We start from the raw sequence: 26397 nt of genomic DNA, 5'->3' as shown, positions 1-26397 counted from the left end.
TCAAAAATTGTATAGGTTAATTTATAAAAAATATTACTGGCGATATCTTTACCTCAACTTGAACATAATTTACTGCTTGGTGATTTGGCTGATAATTTTCAGGTAATTCATTTTGAATGGTTTCATTTCACACCCACCTTGATCATCTGCAAAGCGTCTCACCTCCAAGTAAGGGAATCCGCCACCGATATGTATAGCGGCCACACCGACCCTTAAATCACAGGTGCGTTCAATTCGCTTGAACGTTTGCTACGTTGCAGAACGGTTTGTACTGAACGACACGTTTCTGCAAAACGTTCTTGAACAGACTTTGAAGTATGTTTAAGCCAATGACTGTATCTAAAGGTTTGCTCCTGTTTGGTGGGTGTGTCTTGAAGCAATGAGTGAGGTATTTAACGTTTTTAGGCATAAAGGTTATGTAAAGCTGTAGGCCTGAATCAAATCACTTTTTCTTTCATAGAGACATCTACACTGTTATTTTGGGGCATTATTGCTGCGGCTGCAGCAACAGTTAATCTTTGACCAAGCTGGTGACCAGGCGGTAAAGATGAGTGTCTACCAGAGCTCATCAACTTCATAATCTGGGAACCTGTGCATTCACTCCCTCATGTGACAGTCACACTGTCAGAGACAAAGGTCACCCCGAAGTCCAACCACTTCTGTCACAAGCATTCAGGATGCCAAAAACACCAGCCGTGTTTCTTCTCCTCGGTCTCTGTCTGTTCGGGGCAGCTGACGCCCTGTACAAGCAGTGGATACCCGACACTAACTATGAAAATAAGACCAACTTGGACAAAGGGTCCATGCCCTGCGGCAACGACATAGTGCAGTTCTCGGCTCAGAGGAAAGTGTCTGTGTACGTGGAGACGGTCCACTCTGTCCAGGAGATGCGGCTACCAGTGGACGGGGAGTTCATCCTTCCCTCGGGGGGAGGCTTCACGGTCAGTAACGGAGGGGACCCCGGTTGCGGGGCGGGCGTCACCGCCCAGTTCAAAGATGCAGAGTCTCTGCAGTGGTTCGACCCGGCGCTGTGGCAGGCGGCGGCATCTTTAGACGACCTGGAGAAAGGTCGCTTCCTGTTCTCGGTACACGAGGAGAGCGTGCCATGCCAGTACAACGACGTGTTGTTCCGCGCCGGCTCCTCGTTCCGCGTGGACACCACCTCCAACCAGTTCAGCGTCCCCGTCCAGAGTGTGTCCGTGCTGGGGAAGAAGTTCAGCAGCAGCTCGGAGTTTACCCAGTATCTCAGATCGCTCTCTGGTCGGCTGCAGTTCCACGGCACCTCGTCCCCCAGCGTCGGGGTTTCTGGCTGCGATGACGCCTCTGGCTGTGTCTGTGGGAACTCTGCGAATCACGAAAGGATCTGCGGCACCGTGACATGTACTCCTATGAGCTGTAAGAAGCCACTGTACCCCACGGGACACTGCTGCGACGTGTGCGGCGCCATCGTCACCGTCCAGTATTCCTCAGGCTTCAACCTGGAGTCTTACTGGAATCGACTGCAGCACCTCTTCCTTGGTCTGCCCTCGTACCAGTCCATCCAGCTAGGCATGTCCAAGGTGCTCAAATCCCAGTATTTCCTCGGTGTGATCCCACCTGCGGCTGCCGCCGAGATCCAGATCGTGCTCCTGGATGGTGAGTCTGGTGCGGTGGCAGAGGCCCTGGCTCGGGACATACTGAAGGACGTCCAAGCCCAAGGCTCAAACCTGGGCATAACCGGGGCTGAGTTCCAGGCCTCCTCTGGGGCCACCAGTGGTGACAGGGCAGGTGGCAACACAGCAGTGGTGGTGGGAGCCGTGTTCGGGGTCCTGATAGTAGTTGTTGGTCTTCCCCTCCTGGCTGTCCTCTTCCGCAGAGGCGTCGTAAAAATGCCAACCATGCCCACAATCTCCATCCCTTCTCTGAGCAGCTTGAAGAGAAGTCAGGAGGATATCGGAGACTTCACAGACCACGGCTTTGAAAACCCTATCTTCGACAAGCCCACCATGATGCCCGAAGTACCAGGTATCTATGGGAGTGAAGCTGCCAACTCTATCTCCCTGACGCAGTCAGGTGTGCATTTTGTTAACCCTGCGTATGATGAGAACGAGACCTCAATCGATTTCACTGCCTGAGACTTTGTGTCATGGTATCTGCCAATATTACGTGCCCATTCTTATGAGAATAATTTATTACGTGTTGTAATGTATCTGAAATGTATAAAGAATATGTTTCATGCTTAAATTCCTATTAAGTATTAGGTATTTAAAAAAGTCAAGCAATTCATATTTGTAAATCGATTCTGAAAAGATTTTACAAAAGCTTTGTCACATTGTTAATATGATTTACATTGGATTGACCATGGACACAAAAATGTACTCAGCACAATGTCAAATAAACATAGTATGTGAACACGTAATGTACTTTTTATTGACAATGAAAGACCAATCACAGCAGTTAGTAAGTCAGTCACTTGCTAACCAGTTCCAATAAAATGAGCAGTTAAAAAGTTATTACTCAATCCCTCAGTGTCATACCAACACAATATGTTTTGTTCTATATCACCACTACATGAGAGCAGACACCCCCTGTGAAGTCTATGTTTGCTGTCTTGTGATACTTGATGCTGTGTCCTGTTAAATTAGTACGGTATCAGTCACTTCAGGCAACTGCTTATGAATATAATAGATACTTTATTGTATTTGTGGGAAACAGAAATGTGGACTGGTCCGCCTCTCTAACCTAACTACACTACTGCAGTCAAAGTATTATGATTCCGGAGTGACAGGAGCGGATGTTGCTATGAGAGTAATGGGGGTGGCAGGCAGAGTTGAGCTCTTCATTAGTGGGGGGTCCTTAGGGCCGACCAATAACACCACATTGTCCTTCTTTGAGAGCCAGACAGTAGGATACAAGGGCTCCATGAACTCAGCCTTGTACCTGTAGAGGAGTGTCATAGCGGCGTCAGTCACACCATAGAAAGCTAATGAGCCTGAGTCAAAGTCAATGTAGACTGCAATCCTTGTGAACACACTTGTGGCTTCCACGACCGACTCCATATCAGCATGCCAAGTGGAAAAGCTCCGCCCCTCCCTTCCGAGGCTCCATGAGAAGTCATTTCCTGTGATGCAGCTGCCACTCTCCACGCCTTTCCGGTCGATGCTCTTGTAGGTGAGTCCCACGTGCACGCCCTCCCCGCTCAGCTCTGTCTCAAAGTAGTGTCGGCCCAGGTAGAGGCTCTCTGAGGTCATCACCTGGCGCCAGTACTCGAAGCGTTCGGGCGTGTCTGGGTAGCTGTGCTGCCAGGGCGTGGTGTTGGTCACCTTCCTGTTGTCTTCGGTTAGTCTCAGGAACTTGTGAACAGTGTCTGGATCAAAGGTCAGACTGCTGGCATCTGCCAAGTAGACACATTGAATTGAATAAACTTTATTCATCCTTATTCATTGGATTTGTCGCCAGCATAGGACACATGCAGGGACAATACAAACTTATACCAATACAAATACATGCTTATTCAAAGGTTATCTAAGTCGCTATAATACATGTGAAAGGTTACACCAGTGCTTCTCAATTGTTTTCTGTTACGCCCCCCCCCTAGGAAGAAGTAAACATTTCGCGCCCCCCAACTCTCCGCCGTGACTGTAAATAGTATCATTTGTCTATAAAATTGTTATAAGTACACCTCTGCATAACATTGTATCCTTATTAACATTAAAGAAAACAAAAAAATTAAAATAAAAGTAATATAGATCAACTTACAACAAATAACTTTATTAACATTGTTTTTAGTCTGTAACAGAAAATACTTAAAGTTCATCAATTTGCCTGAAATAAAATAAAAAATTCAAACCTTATTTAAACTGTAATTTTTTTTGGACCATTTGATACTGAAAAACAAAATTAAATATAATCAATAAATAATAATACATTCAAATTGATCAGCAACATTAACTCAGGAGCACAATATATGAAACACTTTGACCTATAAAACAAAAATGAATAAAATAATTTGTGCTGATTTTTTTATTTAAATGAGGAAGTCAGGATTAATGGCTACAATGAGCACATTTTGCAGTGCACAGCTTTTCGAAGCGGGGTTTGAAGCATTACATTTACATTTTACATTTTAGTCATTTAGCAGACGCTCTTATCCAGAGCGACTTACAGTTAGTGGGTGCATACATTTTCATACTGGCCCCCCGTGGGAAACAAACCCACAACCCTGGCGTTGCAAGCGCCATGCTCTACCAACTGAGCTACACGGGGCCAAGCATGATACTGCAACTCTCAGCTCCTGCTCAATGTTTAGCTGGGACCTGTACTTGGTCTTCAGTGCAGCAACAGCAGAGAAGCCAATCTCACAAAGATAAGATGTTGCAAAAGGAAGAAGAATGCCCATGGCCCTCTGCCCTAAGAGTGGATACTGCCTCTCTACACTCAGCCAGAATTCACTCAGTGTCTGTGATGTGAACCTCAGTCTCAATGTGGAGTCAGACGTCATATCAATGAACTGGTCCTCCTCTGCAGAGCTGAAACCATTTGGAGCTGGTGCATTGAAAGGATCTCTCACCCAGTCATATTGGGAACTGTTTTCAGGGAAGTACTTCAGTGATGAAATATGCTCCTTAATATATGGAATCACTGAGGTGGCATCATAGTCAGTAGTGTCAACAAATTCATGCAGGTTCTCGAATGAATCAGTATTTCCTTCATCAAGTCGCCTGTCCCACATTGCAAGCGTTCTGTCACACCCTGGCTCTGGGACTCATTATGTTGAGCCAGGGTGTGTTCATTCTATGTGTTTATTTCTATGTTGGTAGTTCTGTTGTGTTTATTTCTAGGTTGGTCTGAGTGACTCCCAATCAGAGGCAACGAGTGTCAGCTGTTTGCTGGTTGTCTCTGATTGGGAGCCATATTTAACTGTCTGTGTTTCACTTTGGGTTTGTGGGTTTTTGTTCCGTGTCGGTATTTGTTTACCGTGGACTTCACGAGTCGTGTTTTGTTTGGTATACTTTAACTAATTAAAGTCATGTTTGTTTCACACGCTGCGCCTTGGTCTACTCACTCCTACGACGATCGTGACAGAAAAACCCACCATACCAAGACCAAGCAGCGTGTCCAGGAGCAGGCAGCCTGGACGTGGGAGCAGATCTTGGACCTGGGAGGAAATCCTGGCCGGGATGGATCACCGGCCATGGAGTGAGACGGTGGAGGCGCGCCGTAGAGAGGAGCTACGGCGTGATCAGGGTCGTCGTCGGACGGTCGTGAGGCAACCCCAGAAAATTTTTAGGGGGGGGCACACGGCATGGACGACAGGGATGACGGAGGAGAAAAGGGGGCGGATCCAGAAGGCCACCAGGCCAGGGGTACACCGCCCTGTACGTCCTGTGCGGATGCCTCACACAGAGTGTGTGAGGGTAGGCATTCAGCCAGGACGGGTGGTGGCCGCTATTCACTCCAGGCCTCCTATCCGTCTCCACAGCCCGGTTCGGCCTGTCCCTGCTCCACGCACCAAGCCTACGGTGTGCGTCGCCAGCCCAGTCCGGCCTGTCCCTGTTCCACGCACCAAGCCTACGGTGTGCGTCGCCAGCCCGGTCCGGCCTGTCCCTGCTCCACGCACCAAGCCTACGGTGTGCGTCGACAGCCCAGCCCGGCCTGTTCCTGCCACCCGCACCAAGCCTACGGTGTGCGTCGACAGCCCAGCCCGGCCTGTCCCTGCTCCACGCACCAAGCCTACGGTGTGCGTCGCCAGCCCGGTCCGGCCTGTCCCTGCTCCACGCACCAAGCCTACGGTGTGCGTCGACAGCCCAGCCCGGCCTGTTCCTGCCACCTGCACCAAGCCTACGGTGTGCGTCGACAGCCCAGCCCGGCCTGTCCCTGCTCCACGCACCAAGCCTACGGTGTGCGTCGACAGCCCAGCCCGGCCTGTCCCTGTTCCACGCACTAAACCTACGGTGCGCGTCGCCAGCCCGGTCCGGCCTGTTCCTGCCACCCGCACCAAGTCTACGGTGCGCGTCGCCAGCCCGACCCGGCCTGTTCCTGCCACCCGCACCAAGTCTACGGTGCGCGTCGCCAGCCCGACCCGGCCTGTTCCTGCCACTCGCACCAAACCTACGGTGCGCGTCGCCAGCCCGACCCGGCCTGTTCCTGCCACTCGCACCAAACCTACGGTGCGCGTCGCCAGCCCGGTCCGGCCTGTTCCTGCCACTCGCACTAAGCCAGGGGTGCGAGAAGTCAGCCTGGTAAGGCCCGTTCCTCCTCCACGCACCAAGCCAGGGGTGCGAGTCGACAGACTGGACCAGGGGCACTATGGGGGGGGTATTGGAGGGTGGTGGTCAAGGCCGGAGCCAGAACCGCCGCCGAGGAGGTATGCCCGCCCAGCCCTCCCCTGTTTTGTGTAGTTGAGGCGCGGTCGCAGTCCGCGCCTTTAGGGGGGGGTACTGTCACACCCTGGCTCTGGGACTCATTATGTTGAGCCAGGGTGTGTTCATTCTATGTGTTTATTTCTATGTTGGTAGTTCTGTTGTGTTTATTTCTAGGTTGGTCTGAGTGACTCCCAATCAGAGGCAACGAGTGTCAGCTGTTTGCTGGTTGTCTCTGATTGGGAGCCATATTTAACTGTCTGTGTTTCACTTTGAGTTTGTGGGTTTTTGTTCCGTGTCGGTATTTGTTTACCGTGGACTTCACGAGTCGTGTTTTGTTTGGTATACTTTAACTAATTAAAGTCATGTTTGTTTCACACGCTGCGCCTTGGTCTACTCACTCCTACGACGATCGTGACACGTTCGAGTGAAAGAGCTGATCTTGTCTGTGACCTGAGGTGTTTATCTTTCCCTTGAAGCTGTAGATTTAGTTCATTTAGCTTTCCAAATATGTCACTCAGGTAGGCCAGTTTTGCCAGGAAGTTCTCATCACTAAATTTTTCTGCGAGGTCATACTTGTGCTCCTGCTCCGAAAACATTCTTATCTGCTCTCTGAGCTCAAAAACTCGGGACAAGACTTTTCCTCGTGACAGCCACCTTGCTTCACTGTGAAACAGCACAGCTTCATGTTCAGCTCCCATCTCCTCACAGATAGCAGAGAAGACTCTTGTTTTTAGTGGTCTGGTGATTGGGGTGTATCAGCGTGATTGGGGTGTAATGTCTTTAAGTGACGCCTTAATTTATTTGGCTTCATGCTGTCCGCTGCCAACATTTTTAGACACAGTAAACATACCGGTCTTTCCTCGTCTCCCACCGTAGTCGCAGTGAAGCCAAGCGCTACATACGCTTCGTCATATTTCCTTGTCTTAGCTTTCGGGAGACTTACGTTTGTCTCATCTCCGTCTCTCTCCGCCTTTCTTTTCATCCCTGTTAAATATTTTTCCATGGTGTCTCTTAAGGGTTTGTTATCTGCACTTCATATCTCCTGCTCTGTGCTGTGTGCTCTTGTTCCGTGCAAAAAAACCCTACTCCCTGCGGCATAAAAAAAGCATGTTCCCCGGGGTCACACGCGCCCCCCACCCCGGCATCGCTCCGAGCCCCCCCAGGGGGGCACGCTCCCCCCGGCATCGCTCCGCGCCCCACTATTTGAGAAGGACTGGGTTACACCAAGTCAGGCTATTTCTCAAAAGGGTTAGCTCATTGTGAAGAGCACTGGCTATGCAAATCAAATTTCAAATTGTTGCTAATGCAATAAAAAAGACATCTTACGTTTGAGGAAGTCATCTCGCGTCTCAGGCTCAGGCAGTGAAAAAGACTTTGACATCTTGGGATGGACCATGATTATAATGCCCAGTTTCTCTGTAGGTCAGTGTAGGAGAAATGGGAGTTATCCTCCAGCTAATACACAGAGAACTCTTTATGATACAATGCATTGGGAAGACTATGGATATTCATTCAACAGTTACAGTTAGGGAAAAAAGTATTTGATCCCCTGCTGATTTTGTACTTTTGCCCACTGACAAAGAAATGATCAGTCTATCATTTTAATGGTAGGTTTATTTGAACAGTGAGAGACAGAATAACAACAAAAACATCCAGAAAAATGCATTTGTCAAAAATGTTATAAATTTATTTGCATTTTAATGAGGGAAATAAGTATTTGACCCCCTCTCAATCAGAAAGATTTCTGGCTCCCAGTTGTCTTTTAAACAGGTAACGAGCTGAGATTAGGAGCACACTCTTAAAGGGAGTGCTCCTAATCTCATTTTGTTACCTGTATAAAAGACACCTGTCCACAGAAGCAATCAATCAATCAGATTCCAAACTCTCCACCATGGCCAAGACCAAAGAGCTCTCCAAGGATGTCAGGGACAAGATTGTAGACCTACACAAGGCTGGAATGGGCTACAAGACCATCGCCAAGCAGCTTGGTGAGAAGGTGACAACAGTTGGTGCGATTATTCGCAAATAGAAGAAACACAAAAGACTGTCAATCTCCCTCGGCCTGGGGCTCCATGCAAGATCTCACCTCATGGAGTTGCAATGATCATGAGAACGGTGAGGAATCAGCCCAGAACTACACGGGAGGATCTTGTCAATAATCACAAGGCAGCTGGGACCATAGTCACCAAGAAAACAATTGGTAACACACTCCGCCGTGAAGGACTGAAATCCTGCAGCGCCAGCAAGGTCCCCCTGCTCAAGAAAGCACATATACAGGGCTGTCTGAAGTTTGCCAATGAACATCTGAATGATTCAGAGGAGAACTGGGTAAAAGTGTTGTGGTCAGATGAGACCAAAATCGAGATCTTTGGCATCAACTCAACTCGCCGTGTTTGGAGGAGGAATGCTGCCTATGACCCCAAGAACACCATCCCCACCATCAAACATGGAGGTGGAAACATTATGCTTTGGGGGTGTTTTTCTGCTAAGGGGACAGGACAACTCCACCGCATCAAAGGGACGATGGACGGGGCCATGTACCGTCAAATCTTGGGTGAGAACCTCCTTCCCTCAGCCAGGGCATTGAAAATGGGTCGTTGATGGGTATTCCAGCATGAAAATGACCCAAAACACACGGCCAAGGCAACAAAGGAGTGGCTCAAGAAGAAGCACATTAAGGTCCTGGAGTGGCCTAGCCAGTCTCCAGACCTTAATCCCATAGAAAATCTGTGGAGGGAGCTGAAGGTTCGAGTTGCCAAACGTCAGCCTCGAAACCTTAATGACTTGGAGAAGATCTGCAAAGAGGAGTGGGACAAAATCCCTCCTGAGATGTGTGCAAACCTGGTGGCCAACTACAAGAAACGTCTGACCTCTGTGATTGCCAACAAGGGTTTTGCCACCAAGTACTAAGTCATGTTTTGCAGAGGGGTCAAATACTTATTTCCCTCATTAAAATGCAAATCAATTTATAACATTTTTGACATGCGTTTTTCTGGATTTTTTTGTTGTTATTCTGTCTCTCACTGTTCAAATAAACCTACCATTAAAATTATAGACTGATCATGTCTTTGTCAGTGGGCAAACGTACAAAATCAGCAGGGGATCAAATACTTTTTTCCCTCACTGTATTTAACTTTGATTTAGCCAAGGCATTGGGAGCATATTCTCTTTTACAATAACAACCTGGGTCGTTTTCATTATGTCACGAAACGGCAAATGTAAAAATAAAACGAAAATGAGCAGTTTTTCCAAGCTTCTATAGTTTTGTTCTGTTTGGTGCCTGATGAACACGGCCCTGGTTAAAATGTGTACACTCATCACCAGTCTTGCAGATGTCCTTCAGTTTGTCCCTGTAGGTAGCCTTGAGCTGGTCACACAGTTCCTGGGTGGACTCAGTGAGCAGGCAGCTGAAGGAGGCCAGGCGATCTGTGAGGCCAATGTAGACCCCAGGCAGACAGACATCCACTGCCCCCGTCTTCCACTCTGAGTATTCCTACATTCACCAGCAGGAGGAGCCACTCACAATTCTGTCACTCACACTACTAAGAAAACTATGCATGATTCCCAAATGACACCCTATCCCCTTTATAGTGCACTACTTTTACTGCTGCTCCATCACAGCATGCAAAGTAGTGTACTATAAAGTAGTACACTATATGGGAAATAGGGTGCCATTTGGGATGCACAATAGGGCCCCGTCCAGAAATAACCCCCAGCCTCTACCCCCTAGACATTTCAGATAGATAAAAGCAATATGGTAGTATTGCTTTCCCTTGAATAGACTTGGTAGGTTCTTGGCTATACTGTTTATACCTATCAAATCCTTTTAAGATCTAAATGAAGTGTCTATGGTAAGCAGTGGAGGCTGGTGGGAGGAGCTATAGCAGAACGGGCTCATTCTAATGGCTGGAATGGAATCAATGGAAGGTATCAAACACATCAAACATATGGAAACCATGTTTGACTCCGTTCCATTAATTCCATTCCAGACATTACAATGAGCCCGTTCTGCATCCTCCTATAGCTCTTCCCACCAGGGCCCAGTACTTGGATTTCCTTGGCACTTGTCCTGTCACTTCCCTAACACTGTCGACACTGTCAACACACTGACAGCCACAATAAACATTGACGAGTCAAAATTACTGACCGAGACAATATTTAACAGATCATAGGGGAAAGCTGAGGCAAAGGGTAAGAGGGAAATGGTCCTCTGTAGCTCAGCTCGTAGAGCACGGCGCTTGTAACGCCAAGGTAGTGGGTTCGATCCCCGGGACCGCACGTACACAAAAAAATAAAATAATGTATGCACGCATGACTGTAAGTCGCTTTGGATAAAAGCGTCTGCTAAATGGCATATTAAAAAAATATTTAAATTAAATTAAAATGGGTTCATACAGTAGTCCTCTCTGGATAGGGTTCAGAATGAGTCAAATGAGCAGTCAGGCACTTCCAAAGACCGCAGTATGATGCAGTATATACCATAAACCAATAGAATACATGTAAATATACAGTGCCTTCAGAAAGTATTTGCGCCCCTTGACTTTTTCCACATTGTGTTGTGTTACAGCCTGAATTTAAAATGGATTCAATTTAGGTTTTTTGTCACTGGCCTACACACAATACCCCATAATGTCAAAGTGGAATTATGTTTTTCAAACTTTTTACAAATTAATTAAAAATGAAAAGCTGAAATGTCTTGAGTCAACAATTATTGAATGCAGTATATACCATCAACCAATAGAATACATGTACATATAATGTAAAAATAAATTAAATACATCTCACAGTATCAAGACACAGGAGACTTGAAGGCAGCAGGTTGATATTTTCCTTTTCAGCAATAACACTAGCTGCATGCGTTCTGTTTCATTTGTGTGACACTCTCACCAGCGTTTGGAGTGAATTCAATTTAAATTTAGTCAATTCATTTTCCTCAGTGCTTTTCTATGAATTTCAGTTTGCTTCCTGAATTGACTGAATTGAAATGGAATTAAACCCAACCCTCTCTGGTGCAGGTTAAGTTGCCCCGGCCTATATGACGATCATGGGTCAGTTTAGCATTTTTCAGCATTTTTCCCACTAATGGTTAAGGTTAGGTTTGGAGGAGGGGAAACTGATCCTAGGTCTGTGTAGCTCAGTTGGTAGAGCATGGCGTTTGCAACGGCAGGGTTGTGGGTTCGATTCCCACAGGGTGCCAGAATGAAAAAATATATATATGTATGCACTCACTAACTGTAAGTCGCTCTGGATAAGAGCGTCTGCTAAATGAGTAAAATGTAAAAAATAAAAAAATTAAAATGGGAAGCTTCACCCGGGAGCCCCAGTCTCTCACCTGCAGGAAGTCCACGTCCGTCTTGTTCCTGAAGAGTCTTTCCACTCTGGCCAGGGTCTTCTTCAGCTCTAGGCTCTTCTGCTCCAGGTGGGTCTGGCTGAGCGCCTGCCTCTGCTCCCCCTCCAGAACCTCTGTGGCCCCCCTCCGGGCCTCTTCCACGCCCCCCCTGCAGCAGGGAGAACTGCTGCTCCATCACAGCACGTACCCCTGCCACAGAGCTCCGGGGAGAGAAAGATGGAGAGAAGTTGTGATAAAGAGAAAGAGGAGGAAAGGAGAAGTACTTTGTCAGTTTGTATCAGCTGTGTGTTTCAAGGTTCATTAAGATCAGTGACGATGTTATAAGTGATAAATGAGCAATAGGGGAATGAGGGGAGAGAATGTGTGACCGACTTAAAAAAAGAGGAGAGGAGGAGGTACTTAGTTGTATCAGCTGTGTGTTTAAGGTTCATTAAGGTCAGAGGCAATGGTGAAAGTACAATACGGGTGTAGTGACAAATGACATTTCAGTGGCGTACCTCTATGGATTAAGTGTTGCTCTGTAGCTTGCCAATGGCATTCTCCGCGACTGAGACGGTCTTCATAATCTCCCCTTGTTTCTTCTGCAGCTCTGTCTATAGACAATCATACGCACCCACGCATGCAAGCACACACACACACACACATTCAGGGGTCTGTTTCTTAAAGAGTACCATGTGTTGGGACCAATGCCAGAAGGTTACCAGCATAGCCCATGGGAAATGCATTTGCTTTATTTACTAGCTTTGAGAGAGGGCAACCTATTGGACCAGCTTGAAACACAATGGGCAGGCTGTACGTATCACGTCACACAGAAGGTTTCTTATCACAGAGAAACATACTGAAGTCTTGTGATAAACTAATGATGTGATAAAAACTAATTTGCCTGGAGACTCCTGGATCACTAGACAATACTGACACTAAAAAGAGGAAACAACAACATGGGGGTCGTTCCACCAACCCGGTGCCTTTTGAGAAGTGTAACTTGGTAAAAAAAATAAGTTTTATTTTACCTAACTTTAACATTCTGTCATAAAGAGCACATGTTCAATTTAATAAAAAACGAGGTTCAATAAAAAAAAGGACTATAGGAAATGCCGGTTAAAGGGGCAATCTACAGTTGCTACAGCCATTTTTCAACTTAATTATATGTACCCATTGATTCTGAAGAATATAACTTATAAATGTTTAATGAGCTTAGTTCAACTGTCATACCCCATCAGAACCCAAAATATAAGCTTGTTTTACTCCAATGTTTGTGAACAAAGTAAATGTAAATACACACTATTTAGCCTCAAAACATGGTTAAAACTATCATTTTGATATCATGGATGGTCAGTCCTTGCATCCATAGCTCTGTCTATGAATTTGAGTGGTTATATTTCTCCAGGCCCATCCTTCAGCTTTGTACCAAAACAGGGGCGGGGAAACGCTTTGTTATTGTTTCAACTGCTGATTTCAGCTTTAAGTGCCAAATAAGATAACAGAGCTGACCGTAACAGGGTTGACGATTTCATCTTGAATCAGCCATAAATCCCCTTATGACAGGTGGAATGGAAGCTTGTTGTGTGCAACAGGGAGTGACAATGTTTTATTAATTTGTTTACCTTTATTTAACTAGGCATGTCAGTTAAGAACAAATTCTTATTTACAATGACGGCCTACACCGGCCAAACCCGGACGACACTGGGCCAATTGAATGTTAAAACATTTCTAGCTCTATCTATGGGTATCAGGGTTGACGTGTTATGCTAGACCCACTCAGCTTTCCACCACAACACACCAGAAAATGACCAAAAGAATAGAACCGGCTCACTTGCATTTACACTATGATTTGACTACTAGATGTTCAATGTTTCTTTTGAATGTATTTTAATTTTTTTATGAATAGTTTCACCATATTGAATCGAGAGTTCAGCTCACGTAACAGGGTTGACCTTAAAATGAGGGACAGGCGTAAATGAATCGCTAATCACATGAAATAAATAATAATCTTCAGACATGACTTTGTTAAAGCAACAAAATTACTACGGCTTTACAATGGTGGTGAAAACTTGGAGAAATGTTGGGGTTAAGTGAGTTCAAATCTTCCCAGAAGTCACAGCGGGTGCAAGGAGGGACGTCAAAATGTTGAATTCTGGCACTTTAGCAAGTCTTTATTCATATTCATCTCTTGTGGACAGATTCATGTGATTCAACTTTTGCGAGAATTTCACTTCTGGGTAACCAAGATTATATTCATATTAAAGATTTATTGAATTCTCCATGTGGTCTATATTAAAGGGCACTTCATTTAATATAACAGGCTTTTAAAATTCATTATTGGTGCACAATTTCTACTTAAAATATCAAAGGGCACTCTTTTCGTGGAATGACCCAAAACAACATGTCCATGCCAAACAAAAAAGAGAGCGCTTGTACAGTTATCAACCACCATCTGTGAAATGTAAGTGTGTTGTGTGTCTGTATATATCAGTGGAGGCTGGTGGAGGGAGAAAGGGGAGGACGGGCTCAGCCATTACAAAGAATCCAGTCCTCCCCATTTCTCCCTCCACCAGCCTCCACTGGTATAATATAAATGTTACCAATACCTCGATCTGTCTTCGAGCCTCCTCTACAGATACAGTACTGTGCCCCAGATGCCCCTGTCCCTCACACTCGCAGCACACACACACACCACAGCCGTCCGTCAGGCAGTATAGTTCAAGTGGTAGCCGGTGCTCCTCGCAGGTGAGACATTCGATGTCCTGTAAGGGCTCCACCAGTCGGTGGTTCTGGAACCTCTGGTTCTCCAGGTGGGGTCTGAGGTGGGCCTCGCAGTACGACACCAGGCAGGTGAGGCAGGACTTCTGGGCCCGGCACGGGATCTCGATGCAGGAGTCACACAGCACATCCTCTGGGGTGACAGTAAACCCGCTAGAGACTGTCTGGGTCTGGGTGTTCTCCCTTGGCTTATCGCCTGTTCTTGTTGGGTCCCCTTGTTCCTGGTTCTGAGGCTAGGTGTTCTCCCTTGGCTTATCGTCTGTTCTTGTTGGGTCCCCTTGTTCCTGGTTCTGAGGCTGGGTGTTCTCCCCTGGTTTATCGTGCATTCTTGTTGGGTCCCCTTGTTCCTGGTTCTGGTTTAGGTTCAGGCCCCACACGTTTATCATGGATGTGGTGACATCTTGGCTTCCAGTTGTGGGATGACTCTCTTCTGTATTCTCTTCATTCTTGATGATGAGGGTCTCCATGTTCTCTTTCTCTACTCTGTGGATGTCCTGTGTGAGGCTGGTGTGCCAAGATACCTCCCTCACTCTCTCCTTTCTACTTCAGGCTGCAGGGTGTGACCACTGTGCCTCTGTCTAGGTCTCTGGGTCTGAACAGGCAGACGGTGCAGATCTTTCCTCACCATGGAGCTGGGCTGACAGGTCTACGTGTTAGTCTATCATGACATCCTATACAGGCCTCACTACTCTTTTAATTCCTATTCTCTCGCTCAGTAAGTCGCTCTCTCTCTCTATCGCTCTCTATCTCTCTCAAACATACTTTCTCGCTCTCTGTCTGTTTCTCTCTCTCTCTCATGGAGTCTCACCGTCTCTTGCCCTAACTCTCACACCCTATGTCTGTCTGTCTGTCTGTCTCTCTGTAAGTCTCTCCTCTCTAACTCTCTGTCCAGCTCCCTAACTCAAGATAAATCAGTGAAAAGACAAGAACAGAACTGAGGACCACGCCTTAATAACTTTATCCGTGTGAGTTAGCGGCGGCAGCAGGAGCCTCCTCTTGTTACACTCCTCCCTCCCTTCTCTCTCTTTCTTTCTCTCTCCTTTTCTCACTCTCTCCTCCCTCATTCAGTTGGGTTCAGGGAAGGCTATGTCGGTTTGAGTGGAGAGAAGGGGGAAGTGGGTACTGAGGGCAAGGAATGTGGAGATCTCTGTTTTAACAGGACAAATACAGTAAAATCACCAACCAAATTATTATTATTATTATTATTATTATGAATCATGAAATCGTAACTGTACAGCCACACTCCCTCATAGGACATCCCAGACGTGGCAATTCCAAAGCTATTATGTAATAATAGCATTTCGTAGGAAAAAAATTATGTTGTATCAACACAGATGATCTGGGTCAGCTGACCGTCTTCTGCAGTGTAATCTGTGAAAACTGGAATGTCAGCATCCTGTAGAAACCTGTATCTCTGAAAAGTTAACTTTTCAGGAGTCATCACAAGGTGTTTTGGAATGACTGGTCATACAGTAAAGTTTTCATATATTCACAGTTGATGAACGAGAACAAATAACAAACTGAAATACATTGAGATACAAGGTTTTTCAGATGCTATTGTGGTTGACATGATCACAGAAGAGTCATCCAATGTCTGGAGATACTGTAACACTAATGTAATGCAAAGTTAAAGAACTCAAGGAACCACAGTGACCAGGCCTGACCTAGTGTTCCATTCTGATTAAAGAGAAGGGATGTTTCTAGACAATTTTATTTTCCCGCCGTACCCTAACTTCCTGCGACTCTTTCTAACCATACTCCAACTTATCTTACAATAATGTAATGAGAGACTGAACTGGACATTTTGGAAATCTCTCTAACACCCATTTGTCTTTCATATACAAATGCAGCTCGGAGAGGGGCTAGGTTTAGCCTGAATCCAAACTAATTTGCTCCGTTTCACTTTTGTTGAAATGGAACAATTCAGTTTAGATCCAGACTAGGCTAGATTCCATATAAACAGGAAATGTAAACAGGAAGTAGATTGTCTGGATATAGAGCCATTGTAAAACAATGAGAGTAAGTCAGGCATAGAAATAGAATTACGGAACTGAATGGGAATGTCTGTGAAGTAATGTACAATGATCGGTTATGACCAAAAATCCAAGCTCATGTTGTGATCCAGTTAGTTCTAATTTAATGCATACTTGAAAAATGACTCAATAATATCCTTGATTGACAAAACAGTCCTTACCTACCGTGCACATTAATCAGTGGGAACAATCTTTGGCCTCTGAGTATCAGTTTACTTAAATGACCCATAAACTCTGACTCCCCCATTGTTTCCCCTATCCCTCTTCCTACATCTGGCCCAATTTTCCTTTTTCTGGAAGTGTGCTCTAGTTCATTTCCCTTCATGGATTTAAAACTGAGGGTTGGCATAATTAATTTTGTGAAAATGCATTTACACTCATGAGGAATGCACCATTGCACACTTCGTGGGGAAAGGACAGAGAATCGGGATGCAGGGTGACTAAGTTAATGAGAATTCCTCCCAGGCCTGTCGGGTGCAGGGTGAAGTTGCTCCTAGTCGCTCCCCCACTAATGGTTAAGGTTAGGATTGTAGTAGGGGAAGCTGATCCTAGACCCTAGAGCGGCCTGCCACAGTCAGAGTCATGTCTGTTGCAGCTTCACATACAATGCAGAGAAGGACATATTAGTATATTTGTTTATTATGCAAAAAACACTGTTTAAACCTTTTAAAAAATGAGGCATTCAATGTGAACATTGTTTAGGTTTCAAGTGCATCTGATAAAATCAACCACTAAAACCAATGACACATACAGTATATTGGGAAGACTTCGTCACATTATCAGAACAGATCCAGTACATTTACATTTTACATTTTAGTCATTTAGCAGACGCTCTTATCCAGAGAGACTTACAGTTAGTGAGTGCATACATTTTTCATACAGTACATACCACAGAGACATCCAGTACATACCACACACACCCAGTACATACCACAGCGACACCCAGTACATACCACAGAGACACCCAGTACATACCACAGAGACATCCAGTACATACCACAGAGACATACAGTACATACCACAGAGACATACAGTACATACCACAGAGACATCCAGTACAGACTGAAGACTACAATGATGGTTAAAGAGGCGATAGAGAACTTTTAGCCTTTAGGGGTGCTCTTCAGACAAAATGTGTCCATTAACCTAAATGGACAGAAATAGTGTCCAGAAATTACATCATTGGACAGAAAGAGGCACATGTCCACATAACCATGAGAAAAAGCATAACATATTATTTGCCTAAAATTCAAAACTTGTGTAGTTTCATGAAATTGATTAAAGTAAATATCCAGTGTTTCCAGATTTCTAAGAAATAGGACCTATAATGAATTACAATATGAGTGAATATAGTTATCCTTCCCAAATTGTCTTAATTAAATATGTTAAAAAGCAGCGTTTCTGTGTTGGAATGGTGCGGCCGCACCCCAACAATAGAATGGTGTGGGCTTATACTGGTCATTAAACATATGAACGCTAGTAGACCGCTGATTGGCCAGCTCATCCTCCTCAGGAGGATGACATCATCCTCTATGAGGAAATAGCAAGCATTTTTTAAACTGTCTGTTTGAGATACAAGTTTGAGGTGGCGTTTTTCAAGTGTTTTTCTTTTTCTCCAATTTATGCTTTAGCCACAAATACGAGAATAGGATGATTCAACAACATTATCTGGGTATGAGTTAACAGAATACAAACTTTTAAAAGTGAGATTTCACTGGATAGTTACTTTAGCATCATACCAAACATGTATAAGCATACAGCCAACCTTCAAGCCAAAATTTGACGTAAACAATTAGTAACTAAACTTCCATAGTGTAGTGTAACATCCTTAATGATGTGATCAACATGATATGACAACATTGTAATTCAAAACCTCATGGGGGTAGGCCTATACTCTGGACATCTACATACTGTATCATAAAATCCTCATCAAAATATCTATGACAATGGATTTAATTATGTGTGAGTTTTACCCATCGAAACATTAAATAATCCACTCAATACAAGTTTATTCTACCATTCTCTCATAGCGTCAACCGTCAATGAAAAAAAGCAATTGGCCTCCTTTATCAGTGAACCAAACTGAAAGTGGTTTGACCTGGCATACTGTGTGTAAACAAATGTACTGGTACAAAATGGAACAATGCATAGCAAGCTGAATGACCCGGGCCAAACCAATCAACGGGTAAAACAAATGCCTTAATAGCATAGAACTGGTAATGCACAGATAATTATAATATTGTAGCGAATTGGAGAGGCAGACTGACTGTGACTCACCCTACAAATTCGCTACATTATCACCATCAACGTCAACAATGGAAGTATCTATACAAAACTATGGATTTGAGACTTTGGCCAGGATTCCGTGCAAGGCGCGTTATAGCACGCACTATACAGCTGACAATGTGCTTTTTAAAGGCATTTTCCCAGATGTTCACGGAGATCGCATTCATTGTAAAAGCTGCGCATGCCGGCTAAAGAGTAAATTACCTTTAAAAACCTGTTATGGTGCACTGCGCTAAAAAGTGCCTTGTATTGAATCCCAGCCTACGTCTAATGGATTAATAAACAAATACAAACAATTAACCATATGCTCATGTATGTAAAAATCATGTCCTTAACAAATGCACTGGCACCAGGAGCACAGGCTCAGGGGATGGTGGTCTGGTACCTAACAAGCCCCACAGGGGCCAACGTATTGGGCTCAGACAGAGAGGTGTTGGAGGGGGGCAGGCCACACCTCCTTGTTCCTCTCTCTGTACTGTGCCACATGGCATACAAGAACACTGATGCACATCAACACTGTGTTCTGTAGATACAAGAACACTGCTGCACATCAACACTGTGTTCTGTAGATACAAGAACAATGCTGCACATCAACACTGTGTTCTGTAGATACAAGAACACTGCTGCACATCAACAATGTGTTCTGTAGATACAGATCCAGGCAGTCTTTTGCTGACTGCGTATGGTGGCGCAATGCTCCAAAAGATGGCATGCCATAGCTCTCTGTCCTTCACGGAAGCAACACGGTCCTCTGTTCTGAGAACAGTGTCTTTTAGTATATTAAAAGGTCAACAGTGTCGTTTAGTTCATTAAAACGGTCAACAGTGTCTTTTAGTATATTAAAACGGTCAACAGTGTCGTTTAGTTCATTAAAACGGTCAACAGTGTATTTTAGTTCATTAAAACGGTCAACAGTGTATTTTAGTTCAATAAAACGGTCAACAGTGTCATTTAGTTCATTAAAACGGTCAACAGTGTATTTTTGTTCATTAAAACGGTCAACAGTGTATTTTAGTTCAATAAAACGGTCAACAGTGTCATTTAGTTCATTAAAACGGTCAACAATGCAGTGCAGTGGACTTCTAGAACTCACTCTAATGATGCTGCAATGATCCAAAATACCATTCAGATTTCTTCAGCTCTTCTCCTTCATTTATAAAGTCCAAAGAAAGCTCAGGTTTCTGTATTTTACTTGAGATTTTTGTCTTGACAATGTCCTCCTTTCTGCCTAACTAGTCACAGGGTGACCCAGGGTATGAAATTAGAACATTTCTCTGAATGTCCTTACATAATCGTATAGAGTCAGACTGTCTCGGAATATTGCATACACTACAACAAACCGCTATTTATGTTGTAGCTGTAAAGTCTCTGAATATTGCATATACTACAACAAACACCCACGAGACATTAGTCCTGACAAGACTAAGCAACAATGCTCCACCTTTAAGGTTGGAAGAGCATTCTGCTTGACCTATACAGTGTGTCCACCTAGTGGTCTCCAGAAGAATGGCAATGCCATATTTGCAGAGACAGACAGGAATTAATTATATACCGGATTGTTACTATTATCATCAACCAAAGAAAAAACTAGACGCCTACCTTCATAACTATGTGTAGGGGAGAGTGCCGACAATATTAACATGTCCCAGTGAAAAATCCCCAAACTGTTACAGTTGGCCCTGTTCTCCTCTACACACTCAGATGTACTCTGTAGGTTAGATTTACTCTGTAGGTTAGGATTCATCTGTAGGTTAGGATTAATCTGTAGGTTAGGTTTGCTCTGTAGGTTAGGTTTACTCTGTAGGTTAGGTTTGCTCTGTAGATTAGGTTTACTCTGTAGGTTAGGTTTGCTCTGTAGGTTAGGTTTGCTCTGTAGGTTAGGTTTACTCTGTAGGTTAGGTTTGCTCTGTAGATTAGGTTTACTCTGTAGGTTAGGTTTGCTCTGTAGGTTAGGTTTGCTCTGTAGGTTAGGTTTACTCTGTAGGTTAGGTTTGCTCTGTAGATTAGGTTTACTCTGTAGGTTAGGTTTGCTCTGTAGGTTAGGTTTACTCTGTAGGTTAGGTTTACTCTGTAGGTGAACATCACAGTAGTGGAGGTATACAGTACCTACACAGCATCTTCAGATCCAAAAGCATCAGTCACCATTCACAGCGGGGTGTCCTCGATGCAGTCAGGGTCCTCAAGGGTCTCCAGGCGTCTCTTGCAGGCGTCCAGGATTTTCTTCCTGGGCCCTAGGGGGATGTGGATGCTCTTAAGGTCCTGGTCCGAGCACAGCAGCAGCGCCTCCAGGTCAATCTTCTCACGCCTAAAAACGGTGAGGAACTCGCCCATGGTCTGCGCGGCCAGGAACACCTCCAATGGGCTAGTCACGGCCTCGCAGTCATCATCCAGCCCCAGCTCCACCTCGTCCCAAGGAAGCTCCTGGCGGTTCCTTTCCTGGAGGCTGCGGGCACTGCCGATGCTGTCCCCCCCATCATCCAGGCTAGGCGAACGCCGCAGCCGGCTGTGCAGCCGCACGTTGGCGCTGCCAGCCCGTTCGGTTCCTCCACTGAGGCTCCCCTCGTCGCGCCCGCCGATGCCGAACAGGCCGCCGCTGATGTAGTTGCGTCGGAACACCATGGTTCCCAGACCGGGCCGGTTGAAGAGGGAGTCGTGGCCCGAGTCGGTGCTGACCTCAGAGTATTCCACGTCGGGCCGGTAAGACAAGTCCGGCTCGCTGATGGCACGAGAGATGGCGTCGTCGTTGGCGTCTCCGTGGAATATGTCTCGGAGGTTGCCGCGGCGCCCTGTGCGGTCCCGAGGGCCGACGTAGGTTCCCTGTTTAAGGAACATGACATCGTTGCCCAGCTGGAGGCCAGAGAGGGAGCGCACGCTCTTCCTACCGTCCTCGTAGATCTTGAAGGTCCCGCCCCCCTGCTTCCTCTTCTCCAGCCTCTTCTGGATCTTGGTCTTGCCTCGGGTTGTGGCGTGAAGAGTAGCCTGCAGGGACAAAGAACAACACAGGCTTCAACCACTAGTTATACAGCAGCACACATCTCAAGTTTAACAGTTGACAAATGTTTAATATTGGAGTGTAATGTCCCTTTCATTTTCAACATGGTGTACATAATTATAGATTGCACATAACTGTCATTGTATCCTCTCCTTTCTCCACTAATGGGAAATGTTGATGTTCCAACTGTTGTGCATGTGAAACTCTCTATCTGTTATGTCTGCTGCTGTATAATTTCACATGCACAGCAGATGGAACATCAACATTTCCCATTAGTGGAGAAAGGAGAGGATACAATGACAGTTATGTGCAATCTATAATTATGTACACCATGTTGAAAATGAAAGGGACATTACACTCCAATATTAAACATTTGTCGTCTTTCAAACTTGAGATAAGTCCACATCCCAGGTCATTCATTTTGTAGATGCAGCTTTGTACTACAATCCTAAATGAAGGGAAAAGATAAGCACCATATTATTTCCAGATTTGCTGTGCTCATCTTTCCCATTCATTCATTTAGGTTGAGGCATCATGTAGCTGGAGATACACAACCAATGGCGTGGGATGTGCACTCATCTTGACATTGGACTATTTTTGAGGTCTGAAAACATCTGACAAACATTGGTTTTGGAGTGGAATGTCCCTTTCAATAAATATTCAAAAGGCATAAATAGCTGGATTTAGGCTGTACTGTACTGACCTGAGAGTATGGCACACTGACAGTGGCGGTGTTCAGGTGGTGCAGCTTGTACTGACCTGAGAGTATGGCACACTGACAGTGGCGGTGTTCAGGTGGTGCAGCTTGTACTGACCTGAGAGTATGGCACACTGACAGTGGCGGTGTTCAGGTGGTGCAGCTTGTACTGACCTGAGAGTATGGCACACTGACAGTGGCGGTGTTCAGGTGGTGCAGCTTGTACTGACCTGAGAGTATGGCACACTGACAGTGGCGGTGTTCAGGTGGTGCAGCTTGTACTGACCTGAGAGTATGGCACACTGACAGTGGCGGTGTTCAGGTGGTGCAGCTTGTACTGACCTGAGAGTATGGCACACTGACAGTGGCGGTGTTCAGGTGGTGCAGCTTGTACTGACCTGAGAGTATGGCACACTGACAGTGGCGGTGTTCAGGTGGTGCAGCTTGTACTGACCTGAGAGTATGGCACACTGACAGTGGCGGTGTTCAGGTGGTGCAGCTTGTACTGACCTGAGAGTATGGCACACTGACAGTGGCGGTGTTCAGGTGGTGCAGCTTGTACTGACCTGAGAGTATGGCACACTGACAGTGGCGGTGTTCAGGTGGTGCAGCTTGCGGCTCACTGAGCTGCTTGTGTAGCTGGAGAAGCTCATGGCGTCCGACACAGACTGCTCCGACGCCGCCTCTTTGTGGAACTCGCGCTCCATGCGCTTGTGGTGCTTCCGCTGCAGCTTCACGCACTCCTTAATCCTCTTCTCGGCCTCGCGGAAAGCCCGCTCCTTCAGCTTGCCCACCAGCTTGGGGTTGAGGGCCGACTGCTTGGCAGCGATGGAGTCCAGGTAGCGGACACAGTCCATGTGGCTCTTGGTGGCGGCCATGTCGAGGGGCGTGTGGTAGTCGTTGTCTAGGCACCACACGTTGGCACCGAAGGACACCAGGAAGGACAGGCAGTTGTGGTGGCCGTTGGCAGCCGCCAGGTGAAGAGGTGTGTTCCCCCATATGTCACACTTATCAGGGTTGCCTCTGCAGAACAAGAGGAAGTACAGAAATCAGCCAGAATTGTGATCCAGAGAGGCTGAAAGAAGCAACGTGCATATAGCACACATACGGAGTCCATATTAGGAAGTCTTCATCCTAATATGGATGTCGTACGCATAGACCTGGGTCAAATACATAGGACTGTGTACAATTATTTCAAATACTTGAACTGCGCTGGATTTAGTTTTTCCCCAGAACCAATGGAGTAGTCCCAAAAGTGCAAATATCAAGCTAAATCTAATACACCACAAATACGTGCTCTTTATAAAATGTATAGTAAACAAAAAACTTTTTTTTTTACTCTACTCTTATCTGTACTTGAAACATCAATTTTGCAACGATATCAAGACTGAAAAATCACAAACACTTTACAGTGCCAACGAAGACCCGTGCCAAGACAGAGGTGATGATGTTGTTACAACAAGTCATGCTGTTCTGTTCCAAAGGCATTCAGTAAGCATTATCTGTGAGTAATATGAACCAGGAGAAGGATAACCCACTCTTCTGGCTTCCCTCCAGATACTCCTAAACATACCAGGGACCTTGTGAGAAAGTCCATTATCTTTTTATCATATTTTCAGCACTGAGCTGATGGGCTGTTCATCGAGTCTTCGTAAATCATGTATAACCTTACATCACACTACCCTTTAGCACTGGTAAATCTCCACAACAACAACAACAACAACAACAGCAACAACAACAGCAACAACACAGTAAACTAGTTCTCAACGACACCCAACAGATGGCAGATACACAAGTTATGAGATGAACAATGCCACTGTTTGGACCTGCTCTCATTACATTTAGAGGATTTCTCTGGCATAGTAGTCATGCTCCATGCTTTCCATTCCCCTACCATCAGCCTACCATGACCCCAGGGGCACCTCAGCCTCCACTAGGGCCTACACCTCTACACTACAGTCGGCCTGTAATACGACCATCGGCTTGTCAACACCACTACACTAACCAGTGTCTTGTTTCAGGGGAGGCCCGGGCCGGTCGGGCGGCACTTGATTCAGGAGCGTACTACCGTGGCGTGCCTACCTGGACTGGTGATGTCATGCTGAATTCCTTCAGTCACGCAGCATTAGAGCTGTCTGGCAGAATGCCAACTGAGTAGGGATAGTACAGATGACTGAACTTGACTAATATTTGTTTAGGGGGAGGGGCAGATTTCAGTTCTAATTTATTCCATAAATCATTGATAACATATCACAACGTGATTGGTATTTCAGTTCTATTCCCAGGAAAGGGGGATTTTTTGTGAGTTTTTTTTTTTACAGGTATTACATAAAAGGTGAAATATTGTTTACCGCCAGATTGTACTTCAATTGATCCTTTCAGAGGTTTAAATATTAAACAGGAAGTTCCTCTTTATTTAAAGTCAGTGTATAAACAGCTGTCAGATTTGGAATGGTTCCAGATGGTGGTTCACTAACCCTATTCCTGATCTTAAAGGGAAAATTCTGGATTTTACAACTTGATGTTAGATGGTTCCTCACCCTGAAAGTAGTCTATGGGCCAGGAGAAACTTTAATCCATGGTTATTTTTTAAATGTATATTTTTATTTATTTAACCCAGGTCAGTTAAAACCCCTTACACTCGTGGGCATTGGCCTATATGGATAGGGCTATGGTGTCAAGGTCGAGGTAAGGAGTAGACCAAGGCGCAGCGTGATGAACAAACATGACTTTAATTAGTTAAAGCACGAAACAAAACAAGAAACGACACGTGACGTCCACGGTATCAATGACCGAACACGGAACAAAAACCCACAACCACAAAGGGAAAACATACAGTTTAAATATGGCTCCCAATCAGAGACAACCAGCCAACAGCTGACACTCGTTGCCTCTGATTGGGAGTCACTCAGGCAAACAAAGAATACAACAAACTAGAATGAACACCAACATAGAAATACACACATAGAAATGAACACACCCTGGCTCAACATAATGAGTCCCAGAGCCAGGGTGTGACAGTACCCCCCCCTAAAGGCGCGGACTGCGACCGCGCCTCAACTAAACAAACCAGGGGAGGGCTGGGCGGGCATACCTCCTCGGCGGCGGTTCTGGCTCCGGCCTTGACCACCACCCTCCAATACACCCCCCATAGTGCCCCTGGTCCAGTCTGGCCCCGCCGGCTGGAGCAGGACTGGACTTAACAGGAGCGATCCTTACCAGGCTGTCGACTCGCACCCCTGGCTTGGTGCGTGGAGGAGGAACGGGCCTTACCAGGCTGACGACGCGCACCCCTGGCTTGGTGCGTGGAGGAGGAACAGGCCTTACCAGGCTGACGACTCGCACCCCTGGCTTGGTGCGTGGAGAAGGAACGGGCCTTACCAGGCTGACTTCTCGCACCCCTGGCTTAGTGCGAGTGGCAGGAACAGGCCGGACCGGGCTGGCGACGCGCACCGTAGGTTTGGTGCGAGTGGCAGGAACAGGCCGGGTCGGGCTGGCGACGCGCACCGTAGACTTGGTGCGGGTGGCAGGAACAGGCCGGACCGGGCTGGCGACGCGCACCGTAGGTTTGGTGCGAGTGGCAGGAACAGGCCGGGTCGGGCTGGCGACGCGCACCGTAGACTTGGTGCGGGTGGCAGGAACAGGCCGGGTCGGGCTGGCGACGCGCACCGTAGACTTGGTGCGGGTGGCAGGAACAGGCCGGGTCGGGCTGGCGACGCGCACCGTAGGTTTGGTGCGAGTGGCAGGAACAGGCCGGGTCGGGCTGGCGACGCGCACCGTAGACTTGGTGCGGGTGGCAGGAACAGGCCGGACCGGGCTGGCGACGCGCACCGTAGGTTTGGTGCGAGTGGCAGGAACAGGCCGGGTCGGGCTGGCGACGCACACCGTAGGCTTGGTGCGTGGAGCAGGAACAGGCCGGGCTGGGCTGTCGACGC

At 46.3% G+C, this 26397-nt stretch overlaps 3 protein-coding genes and 1 pseudogene across 6 annotated transcripts in view; 2 read left to right on the top strand and 2 right to left on the bottom strand.

Moving 5' to 3' along the window:
- Positions 1–677: 677 nt before the first annotated feature.
- LOC311145194 (protein amnionless-like) lies at positions 678–2114 on the top strand (the record flags this gene model as incomplete). The annotated part of the gene is made up of 1 exon (XM_084181406.1): positions 678–2114. The coding sequence occupies one exon, from the start codon at positions 678–680 to the stop codon at positions 2112–2114; it is 1437 nt and encodes a 478-aa protein (XP_084037532.1).
- A 633-nt stretch (positions 2115–2747) lies between these two features.
- Positions 2748–14921, bottom strand: LOC311139902 (tripartite motif-containing protein 16-like protein; annotated as a pseudogene). The gene is made up of 6 exons: positions 14283–14921; positions 12192–12287; positions 11677–11896; positions 9666–9837; positions 7671–7760; positions 2748–3373 (listed from the first exon to the last, which is right to left on the bottom strand). The product of its transcript is annotated as a tripartite motif-containing protein 16-like protein (transcript).
- Positions 14922–20918: 5997 nt separating this feature from the next.
- Positions 20919–26397, bottom strand: part of LOC311144234 (pre-mRNA splicing regulator USH1G-like) — a gene marked incomplete at both ends in the record, with an annotated part of 34708 nt that continues 29229 nt past the window's right edge. Inside the window, 3 exons of one of the 3 annotated variants that reach the window (XM_084180240.1) lie at positions 20919–21752; positions 22525–22569; positions 23074–23485. In XM_084180240.1, coding sequence (XP_084036366.1) covers positions 20919–21752; positions 22525–22569; positions 23074–23485 — 1291 coding nt within the window. Of the gene's footprint in view, positions 21753–22524; positions 22576–23028; positions 23486–26397 lie in introns of all 3 variants that reach the window. The other 2 variants (XM_084180241.1, XM_084180239.1) reach the window with 2 other exon arrangements.
- Positions 23910–26397, top strand: part of LOC311144224 (proton channel OTOP2-like) — a gene marked incomplete at both ends in the record, with an annotated part of 38311 nt that continues 35823 nt past the window's right edge. Inside the window, one exon of the mRNA XM_084180230.1 lies at positions 23910–23953. Coding sequence (XP_084036356.1) covers positions 23910–23953 — 44 coding nt within the window. The remainder of the gene's footprint in view (positions 23954–26397) is intronic.

The sequence above is a fragment of the Coregonus lavaretus genome (assembly GCF_964263955.1).
Source record: "Coregonus lavaretus genome assembly, chromosome: 2".
Lineage (NCBI taxonomy): Eukaryota > Metazoa > Chordata > Actinopteri > Salmoniformes > Salmonidae > Coregonus > Coregonus lavaretus.
This window is presented reverse-complemented; position numbering and strand designations above follow the sequence as displayed.